The following is an 11599-nucleotide window of genomic DNA, read 5'->3' as shown; positions in this document are numbered from 1 at the left end:
CTTTATGCAGTTGCGAGCGCCGTAAAACATTTAGGCCCTACCACCCCCAAAAAACAAAACAAAACCATCCAAACAAAACAACCCCCCCAAAAAAACAACAACAACCCAACAACAAACAAATAACCAACCAACCAAACAAACAATGGTAACTACATGTAGCCCAGTTTAATCACCACCACGCTCGAGACAAAAGTGCTGAACAAGATCCCCACCTCGCTCCAGTAACTCAGTAACAGTGTGAGTCAATGAAGAAAAACCTGTGCTGTCTGTCTGGCTGTTTGTGTCCTGCATTTGTGTGGCTGATGGTTCGGTCGCCACGTTTTAAAGGCGTTGTGGGAGAGACTTCTGGCCCAGATTTGGATCTGCTGTTCGAACTATGGTTTTATTAAATGTTGTTTAGTAGTAGCCCGTTGGATTTTCTTTTAAAGAGGAGGAAAATGGGACGGGTGCTGGTCTGTTTACGGGGTAATAGATGTTGGTACATGATAAATGTATCATTGCATAATATGCTCATTGACCCCTCTTGTGGAATGACTAAAAGATGCTATCGTACTTGAAAAACTCGTGTCGAGTTCAGCTTCACGTGTACTTCGCTAACTTTGCTAATAATACCCCGCGGTATCGTTTCTGTAGGTTTGATGAACTGGCAATTTGAGAGAAGGTCGAATAAGATCTGAATCGAGGTAATTGTTACGACCGCTTTAAATATATTTTAAAAAATTCTGTACACGCCTAGATCTAGTTCTGGATTTGATAGAGTAGTGGTACCAACCGCGACCACGGTGAATTGCCTTTAATTGTGAGACTATATTTACACTCAGACACCATTCTGACTGGTTAAAAAAAACCCCACAACAACAAAAAACAACAACAAATAAACAAACAAACAAACAAAAACAGCTGGCCAGCGTGTGGCCATTCTACATCTTCGGGAAACAAACTCTGCTATTACGATTCATTAAATGAAGAAATGCAGTTAGTCTATTTTCGCCTCCATCATCACAATTAAGAATATATGTCAGAAGACGGGCTTCCAAACCAGCCAGTCAGGGCCTACCAGGGCTGAACACATAGAGTTATCTCCTTTTAAAATAAAACCTAGTACATGTAGTGTACATCTATGGCTGAACAGGATACAACATCCCAGCAGAAAGACCGACATATTCGATAGATTTTCTACCGTACCCACTCGGGAATCCAACTCGGGTCTCCTACGTGCAAAAGCAAAGTGCCTAACCTCTGTTTTTTGGTTTTTGTAAAGTTTTTTACGGCGCTCGCAACTGCATAAGGTCATATGAGCGCGCGGGACACACATAATGTTTTCAGTTGGTAGGACATTTTGAATTTTGCCCGGGTGGCGGCCGAAGCCTACTCTTATCGATTTTAGACCACCAAGGAACTTTAACGTGCGCAACTTGCACACAGGCCCTCCGAGATTTTTCGCCCTTGTCCGAGAAGGCTAGGTGTAGATCTTTCCTACCAGAAGATCAGGGGTGTGGCAGAAAGACAGCAGTAAGGAGGAGCTAAGGAGTAGCAGAAGAAAGGCTGCAGAAAGAGTCAGGAGCCCAGAGGAGGGGGCAAAGGAGGTGAGGGGGCGGGGGCAGAAAGTGGAAATGAAAGCAGACACCAGAACATTGTTAGAGAGCAGGAAAGAAGGTGAAAGGAGACAATTTTAGAGAGGAAAATTTTTCGGTCGCTACCCGGATTCGAACCGGGACCTTTGAATGAGAGGCCAACACCTTAACCTCTAGGCCACGAGAGCCCCCTCTAAACTCTGTACCACAGACGTCAATTACATGTAGTTACGAATAGGAAAACGGGAATTTTTTCCCATTCTCAAGTACCATACTGTGGCCATAATATTCCCCGACCGCGGCTGTTTCGATACCATCAGCGCTGCCATGTTCCCCGACCGCAGCCGTTTCGATACCATCAGCGCAGCCATGTTCCCCGACCGCGGCTGTTTCGATACCATCAGCGCTACCATGTTCCCCGACCGCGGCTGTTTCGATACCATTAGCGCTACCATGTTCCCCGACCGCGGCTGTTTCGATACCATCAGCGCTACCATGTTCCTTGAGCGCGTCATATATAAGTGCCGAAGAATAGAGGTGTTACAAGGGTAGAAGCAGGACGTCTGACATTCAGGAACACACGACGCAATAAATCTCTTTAATTGGTTTATTCATCAAAGACTTATGGCAAACGCACACAGACAATGTTTATTACATCCCACTTTTTCACAAAGTGATGAAAGCGTACACTTTCCTGCTTTTGTTTGTACAACATATGTAACTTTCCCACGTAATTTGCAAATTGTTTTAAAATGACACAGTTTTTTGTAACATAGCACTAATCCTAATCCCCAAATCTGAATTCTGTGAGGACCATGGAGGAATTGTACATTGCATAACTCTATCACTTTGTGAAAAGTGGGACAGTTCCTCTTTTATCACAATACGGCACAGACAGAATGAAAGGGATTTGTACAGAAATTTTGCTCACACATTAATGAAAAAACAGCTACGCACATATATATATATATTCATGCATCTTTACATTTGCCAAAAAAAAAAAGAAGAAAATAAATAAATACAGCAATGCTCTAAAAAAATGATAAAAAGAGGAGGTATGAAATATGTGGGTCTATTATTCGCAAAATAATGATAATACAATAAGGACAACAATTAAGAGCCATACGCCCTATATCAGGTTCAGTTGTAGTCTGCATCGCTCATGGTTGAGTGTATTGCACAGGCTCAGAAGGGATTAGCACGGGAAGAAAGGGGCAAAGGAAGAGATCCACAACTCTATTCTACCTTGTCGCCATAGTAATAAACAGACGCGCAAAGTACACAAGATGGTATACAAACAGAAGAACAAACGCAAAATACTGTACATCACTGATGGGCGCCGCCCAGAATTCAAGGACAAACTGGATTGTATCCAGAAAGACATATTAATATAATATATATACAATATAACACAGATAGATCAAACACAGAAGACTCGAAATCACGCATCCTTCAAACTGTGCCTGCGGTCTCATTTTTTTCTCTTCTTCATCTTTGTAAGATATCCCTCGAACTACGGATCCCTTGAACTACCGTGGCTGGTCCTGACGAATTCGAGCCATCCATGTTATACTGTATATTGATATCATTATCATGTTCTAAAAGTATATATAACCAAAACCATCAAAGAAGGAACAGATTTTGGACCATTATTATTTATCGGCCGCATTCATTAGCCAAAATCTAGCAATGTATGCCCCTGAGATAAAAACAAAGATTTTCTCTTTCAAGAATGATTGGCATCAATGCCTGCCAAATGAGCCGAGTACAACATGTTGGAAGGTATGTCGGACATGTGCCCCCCCCCCCCCCCAACCTACGAAGTCAGCAGAATTCTTTTGTCAAGCCCCAAAGACAATGTTTTATACCAAACACTACACTTAGTAGCTATAAGCTCACTATTGCATTATACTCAAACTTTAACAGAGCAAAGTTTTTCCAGAATTTTAATGCTTACTCGTCAATATTGACATAACATTTCATTTTAGATTCTAGAATTCAGGAAAATGTTCAGTTAAGGAGCAGCCCTGGTCAGTTTTTCAATCACAATTCAGTCCAATCTGCTCCCCTATCATCAGCATACACAAATATATTGTCTAGATCAACTGACTCTTGTCAAGCCAAATGATCAAAACAAAATACACAGAAGTCCGGAAGAAGTTGGTGGGTGACCGAAGAAGCAAAGCACTCATGACAATTACTCAAGATTGTGTCGCGTATGTACAGTATAGATCTAGCACTGAATGTACAACTACATCATGTACAAGAAATTTTCCACACCAAGGAACATTTTCATTAAGAATCAATGCATAACAACGATAAAAGAAACAAGCCTTTTAGCCTACAATGACATAGCAGATTTCACACCACTTCAACTTCAGGAGGGTTGATTAATTATACAAGGCAGAAGTATAGGCAGAGAACAAAGAATTATTTTTAAAATCTGCATAAAAGCAATAAAAAAAGCCCATTCAACTAATGAAGTGATACATGATATATATACCCTGACCTAAAATTCCAGGCATCACACTGAAAGCAAATTACAGCTTAAGTCTGCTATGACAGAGAGACAAAACCAGGAAATTTATCAATGAAAAGGATGATGAGTATATTGATGCTGATAGATGGTATATGTTTCATGTCTCCATCGACAGAATTTCAATCATGTAGAGAGAGGGATGCTCTGCCTTGCCTACTAGATCTGAGCAGAAAGAAGCAAGATAAAATATCATCCCAACTGGCTGATTAAACTCAAATCTTTTATCGAAGGCAACCCCCCAAAAAAAAACACACAAAAAAAAACAACAACAAAAAACAACCCCCACCACCACACAAATAATTTCACCAAAGAAGACATTATTTTGCTGGTTTCATTTACAATGTGAGAAATATTCTTGAATATTTCTTTTACTTTGAAGGCAAACCTGCTCCTGCACTTAATGTCAATTTCAGACACTGGAATAAACTAAGTTAGGAACCTCACACAAGGGCAGTCTTCCCCCTGTATCACTGACAGACGCTTTGTGTCACAAGTACTTAAAACTCACATCCAAGTTCATCAGCACATGCACAGAGAACCAACGGCACAGGACAATCATAAATTGGCAAGACTTTTGTGCCGGAGTCGGAGTAAACACCTCATTTGCACACTTCATGGTCATTTGATGGGACATGCTTCTATCTATAGCAAATACCCACTTTCTGTCCACATGTGAAACCACAAGCACAGACTTACCTGAGATATACACTGGTTGATAAATAATCAATGGAAATATTGCCTCAAATGGCTCTTATGTGTTATGGAAAGGACATGGAGACTAAACCTGTGACAGACCTTAAATGAAGAAAGGAAAAAAAAATAGAGGGGGAACGGGGGGGAGGGAGGGAGTAACAAACCAAATGACCGAAGAGAAGATAACAGTTTTCACCTGCTATGAATGAGTTATTAAAACAATGATTATGGCACCCCCTTTGAGGAACTCATAGCATATAACTTGTGGTGGGGGTTTGTGGGAAGTATGCATTTTTGTATTTTTGTCATTCAGTGTGTTTTGGATTAGTATGTGCACTTGTGTTGGCAAGAGAAAAATATTTCTTTTCATGTGTGTACCGTTTACTTTTAGTAGACAATAGAACTTGATGATTTGAAGTTGAAGGCAATTCTAGCCACACAGTAAAATTTACAGGCTCAACTGTAAGCCAAAAATTAAAAAACAAACAAACGCACAATTGGTATTGAGGAAATTATGGCTACATGAAACATGTAAGTGTAAGACATGACAATTATTTAAAAAATGAAAAGTATTTGAAAACCTCAGAAGCACTATTTTCTGCAAATGTGCCTTGCTTCTTTTGTTACTCTATACTGTACGGAGGCAGCAGGTAGTGCAAAAGAAGTCTTTTTCTCTTCGCTATTTTTCTAGAAAAGCCAAACCACCCTGCTAGGTCCAAACATAAATGCATTAAATGTGTGTGAGCGGGTGATTTGTGCTTATTATACTTTAGTTTTAGTTTAGTTAGTTTTAGTAAGAGTTTTACGGCGCTCGCAACTGCAAAAGGTCATATGAGCGCCAGAAGATTAGAGGTGTTACAAGAGAGTAACAAACACAAAAAAGGAGGAGGGGAGATAGATTTTTTTATAGGAAAGAAGAAGCAAACCACACCAGAGCACCCGTCAACCACCCACTTATTATACTTATAAATGAATAAAAGTATGTATTGTGAGAGGCTTCATATCAGTGTTTCAGCAGAATGCGATCATTGGAATGAACACTAGTCAAACTGTATATGTCTGATGCCGGCAAGAAAACCATGTTCTCAGGGCATGTACCTAATACCTGTCTCTGCACATTAACATGAACAATAAGCATAATAACATAGAACACAGACATACAGCTCAAGTGAAATACTTTAGAAATAAACAAAAAGAGGTTAGAGTGCAGTGCAAATCAAATCCAAACCAAATGTTATAAAGAGAGAATTTACTACAATGAATAAACAATAGATCAAACACCAAACCTCTTGTGCTTACACACGGAGGTAACAAAAGCTGGTCATGGAAGACAGTCTCTTTCTGAGATGTAAAAAGCTTTTTACAGCATGTCAAACAAGCTCAAATCTTGCAAACTTGAGCTGTGTGGAGAGATGACAATGAATCACAGAGATGCAAAAACAGGAGAAACCAAAAAGGAGAGCAAACCCGCATGGTCTAACAAGATGCAGATGCTGCAGGAAAGTACAATGTCACTAACACAATTTTTTTAAAAACCTGTTCCCATGATCCTACCCTTAACGTCTTAATTTTAGAATTCCACCACGCATTTTTCATTCCAAAAGAAAGATCAATCAGCCTCATCCATCTGTTTTTATATCAACATTTAAACATAATTACTGTTTCAGCCCACAAGTACCCTCATAATCCTCCAAACTCAGAATCTCCTAAACCTGAACATGAACTTGCAAGAACCAACAATAAACAAAAACTGGCCGAACATGTAATTCTTCTGAAGAAAAAAATAAATCAAGAACAACATCAAGTAGGTGTACATAAGTTATATAATTGATCCATTTTCCCCATTGTACTGATTTTAGCTGATGAGTTTCTTTCTATGATGACTGTACACAACTCATACAAAAGTAACAATGAGGATGATTATAATATTATTTGATGACATAGACTTGATGACATAGACAAAATATATCTATGATGGAATACAACACTCAGATGTTTCAGGACTCATACTGCAAATATACAGCAGGTATATTGGTACAGGTATGGCATGAATGACACACTACACACACAGAGCAAGAACTCCACTGACGACATTTATTAAAGCTCAAAGTTTTACATGTCAATAACTAATGTTGAATACAGTTTACAGAGAATCAGTACACCAGTGGTAACTGTTTTGCTGCGAGAAGATGAGGAAAAAGAAAAAAAACTACTACAAAAAGAAGCCAAAGAAGAGGACCGACCTAGAATAGCTACCAACTACTCTTTCCTCAAGGCTGCAGAAAAGACATTTTGCTAAACAACTACAGACAGAACATACATGTGTAAACCTGACTTTGAGAAAAGACAAAACAAAACTCGTGAAACATGGAATGAGACATGAATAGAAACAATCATTACAAAAACAACACATCAGAAGCTATCTCTGTTCTCCTAAAATTTTGATACACACAACGTCAGTTTTCGAATATCCATGTCATCTCTTTTAAAGCTATGTAGCTCCGACATTCAGTCTCCTTAATTTTTCTAGATTAATGGCCTTGTACTTTTACAGCAAATTATTCATGTACAGAAAAACTTAAGTACCGAATATACACTGTATATCCTTGTAAAAGAAAAGTTTTATTTCTTGCAGGAATGGTTTTAGGGGCCATAAAAACAAAACTGAAAAGCTTGAATAAAAATGGTTGAACTTTTCCACAATTGTACTGGGGGGGGAAACTTTCAGTCTTTTTGCTTAAGTACGCATTAAAACCAAGTGATGAAATATTGTAACTGCTATGACATGGGTCTCAAAGCAAATTTTCACCAAACAGAAAAAGATATTGAATCATTTCATGGGTACCTGTAACTCAATATCTTTTTCTGTTTGGTGAAAATTTGTTCTGAGATCCATGTTACAGGTACCCATCAAATCACAGAAATCAGAGGGTTCTTAAATGCTGATAAAAAAAAAAAATAAAAAAAATTATGCTTCTATATTTTTGCACAAAACCAAATTTAAAAATTCAAAGACAGTTTTTAAAAATTGACTAGAGCTGCAATATATACACTTGTGATGCGTGCCTTACAAAAAACGTAGAGGTAAACACAAGCTCTTTCATATCACTGGTATAATTGACTTAATTAAGAATGTCAAAATTAGGGCTCATTTTATATTCATAATAAAAAAATGACAAATTTTAAAAGAAGATCGATTTGAGACAGTTTTGGCTCTGCGATTTTTTATGCAACTCATCAGTAGTAATTTGTTTTTGTAGTGAATTGAACTTATCTTTTCGCTTAAACTTGTGACTATCGATATGTGTTCCAGGAGAAATTACTTCTGAATTACCTTATTTAGATGAAAATAAAGGTGAAATGACTAAATGATAATGGAAACTGGACGTCTGCTATCCATCTCCAACTACAGGCAAAATACAACGGTTACTAGCAAAAATTTCACACTTTAAAAAAAAGAAATCATGGTTCCTTCCTCTAAAGTGATTTACCACTAAATTCATTTACACAAACATAAGGATGATGTTCGCTATTATGTCGATATCTTCTTGAAACATATCAATTTTCAAAACATTTTCTCTGAGAAATGCAGTCTAAAACATCCATATGCACTGCTCACAGCCAAAAGCTCAGCATCCCGGACTTTCGCATGGAGATCATCAGGAGAGAATGTATCATTGTTTCGGGCTCTTCCTCTCCACAGCTTTTTCTGACGCACCGAGCCCCCTCACAGATGTGAGGTCTCCATGCTAGTCCAACTGTTTTAGTTTTCTCTAAGAAACAAAAAGGTTAAGTCAAATAAGGCAAATCTAAAGTCTTTCGACAGAAGATGACCACACAATAATATTCAGAACACTGAATATGCAAAATATTATAATGAATCCTACTCTATAGTTCTGCATGAAAACAAAACAAAAAAATTGGGGAGCAGTGAGTGGTATTTAGGAAAAAAAGTATCTTCCTTTCCAAAGCTTGCTTGGTCCATCATAAAACTCATGGGACATGGATAAACAAATCAGAACCTAAAAAAAGTCACAGTTGTCTTGACATATTTACCGTGCAGTTACATCGCCACCCAGATGTAACACTGTTACATGTTACAGAGAAGTCAAGACTCTGTGATCTTTTAGACATTTACATCACCGTGATCAGAAGAATAAGGTGTATTATAAGATATCAATGTTTAACTGATAGCATCAATAACATGCAATTCTTAACTTCATGTAATTGTATATAATTAATTAAGATATAACTGTAGTCTAGTCGTTAGCTTTATCCCCCCCAAAAAATTTTTTTGGACTAATGATTGCATTATTTCTAAATTTCAGGACAAATATCAAATCAAAGTCTATGCTTTAAATCTAACACAAGCATGACCTTAAAGTATACAAAATTTAGTTTAAAAAAGACCATGTGGGCATAAACTGAGAATTATAAAGGCAATTACTCTGACATTTGTCAATTGGGGTGTGCCATGATGTAGCCCACCATGATTCAACAAAAAAAGATTAATGTGCAGTGGATTCCCAGTTCTGGCTTAGGTAAGCTATTGACCTGTAATGACACTCCACTGTCCATGTGTAATACATATATATATACACACACACATATATATATATTATATAAAATATGGATAAGCGAATGAACAGGCAGTGGAGTAATCCATCGTATAATGCACTGTCTTTGATGATGGCAATCACAGGACCACTGTGGTTTGCCCACAGCAGCTCGGGTCTCTTAGCCTAGGGTTTAGAGGTATCAATCTCGTGCTCTCCCGACATATCTTCTTTGATCAAAGGCATGGGGTCCGAGGTAGGGGCTGTGGCCCTTCCTGTAGCTGACGGCACAGGGCCCAGAGGGGCATTGCTACTTGCTGATGAGGAGATGCTGGGAGGGAGAGGCAGAGGGGGTAAACTGGATGGCTCCGAGTCGTCCAGGTATAAGTGTCTCCCCAGAGGATGAAGTGGGAAGTCGGGGCCTTCGGCCGAGAGATCTGCTGCACCGTAGAGGACTGGCGGGCCGCCTTGGTAAGACGAAGGAAGTCCTTGACGCAGCCCCGTCACCTCCGAGTACTGCTGCTGCTGGCGGGGGAAGGCCCCTGATGGGGGGTCTCTGTGAACTCCAGCACTAGACAACGATGCTGACGAAGTTCCACTAGTTACATGGTCCGTACCTGAACCCGACGGTGGTGGGTAATAGTTGTACGGTTCACGACCTCCAACCGCGGTGCCCGCTTGATGTAGCCTGCCGTGTTGTCCGACCCCTGATGAGAAAACCGGTCTCACTGGATGAGAAGAAAAAGGCGGCCCAGCACTTGTGTCGGGCAGATGCGCAGAGGGAGGTGGTGTGTTGTCGTCTGAGCTGGACTGGCGGAACACACGACCCGCCCTGCGCTGTCGGTGGTGAGCTTCGTGTATGTGCAGCACACTGAGGCTCATGCTGCCGTACAGAAGTTCCCGCTGGCTCTCATCCACCACGTTCAGGCCAAAGTTTGCTGTGTGGAAGGATCCGGACGTTGTCAGAGTGGACTGAGCTAGTGCGGAGTTTGAGCCCACTGGCCCATCCAGCTGCGACAGCCCGCCGCGGAGTTTTGGTGGGAGGCTGGTGAGTGGGCTGTGAGGAGCTGCTGGGTAGTTGAAGTTCTGATGTTGACTACCTCCGAGCTGTGGAACATTTTTTTCCCTTTAGAAATGAGTGTAGTCAAGAAGAATATGAGGAAGCTACGTCAGAAAACGAAACAAGTGCAGGCAAAAGTATCAGTATGAACGACCTTTCAAAGAGGCAGACTGGCAGAAGGCTAACCTTTGAAGGGGAAACCACGGGTTTTTACATTTATAAAAACTATTCAAACAACTTTATGTGGGCCTTACTTCCTTAAAAAGTAATTGCATCTATTTCATTTAACAGCAAAACCTTTCAGAAGATAGCAATAAGATTTAAATTACAAAAACTACAATGACAATATATAAAAGCATATTAATCTTGTTAATGCTTTAAGTAAGATGAAAGCTCACTCTCATTTAATAACCTGAAATAGAAAAAGACCTAGCTCAGGCACCCTCCAACCTCCTGCTCAATTAAGAGAGTGAGGAAGACTAAGCTCATAAAAGTGCATCTAATACACTGTTAGACATACTGTTAGACACAGCCTTTTCAAGCTTATTTAACTTTGCCTGCAGTTTGGTGCTACTGTACAAAAGGGGTTATCCATGTGGACTTGAAAACCTAAACAAAGGGGTTGCACTTATGGAAGACTCGGGAACCACTGATGTCAATCTTACCCCAGCCAATGTCTGCACTGGGTTCACATATCCCAAGCTGGGCAGACTGATGGGATCTGCCACCATACTGGTCAGCATAGGCAACTCCCGTTGAGCTGGAAAAGATGGGAGTTGAAATGAAACTGTCATTAATGCAGAATCTTACCAAATGATAGGCTTCACACTGCCTTGTGGTTCTATTCACAAGATGAGCTTTGCTGGGGGGTCATCTTTCCACACATAATGCCTAGAAATTCGTCTAATCAAAGAATTAATGCAAACTTTATCTAATAATATTCTTCAACATAAAGGGTTTCAGAAAGAAAGTAAAAGTATTTCTTCAAGTTGTTGCAATAAGTTAGCAAGAACGGTCTGAGTACTTAACAGTACCTGGGGACATTAGCGAAAGCCACTTATTTGAAGTGCATTATAAATGACAAAGACAAGGGGGGAAAAAGTTGAAAAAGATAATAATTCCACATCTTTTCACCAGAGAACGAACATAGTAAATAGAAAAACAAAACCCCCCCGAA

The 11599-nt window shown here is 39.7% G+C and overlaps 1 protein-coding gene across 2 annotated transcripts in view; it reads right to left on the bottom strand.

Annotated features, from left to right (window-relative positions):
- Positions 1 to 5705: 5705 nt before the first annotated feature.
- The window catches only part of LOC101847890 (autophagy-related protein 9A), a 29045-nt gene continuing 23151 nt past the window's right edge, over positions 5706 to 11599 (bottom strand). For both annotated transcript variants that reach the window (XM_035971151.1, XM_005103688.3), the window contains exons 20-21: positions 11088 to 11182; positions 5706 to 10469 (exon numbers count right to left, since the gene is read on the bottom strand). In XM_035971151.1, the coding sequence (XP_035827044.1) occupies positions 9549 to 10469; positions 11088 to 11182 (1016 nt within the window). In that variant the 3' untranslated portion in view covers positions 5706 to 9548. The remainder of the gene's footprint in view (positions 10470 to 11087; positions 11183 to 11599) is intronic.

This window comes from Aplysia californica, unplaced genomic scaffold (assembly GCF_000002075.1).
Source record: "Aplysia californica isolate F4 #8 unplaced genomic scaffold, AplCal3.0 scaffold00386, whole genome shotgun sequence".
Classification (NCBI taxonomy): Eukaryota; Metazoa; Mollusca; class Gastropoda; order Aplysiida; family Aplysiidae; genus Aplysia; species Aplysia californica.
The sequence above is the reverse complement of the archived record's forward strand: the minus strand, read 5'-3'. Positions and strand labels throughout refer to the sequence as shown.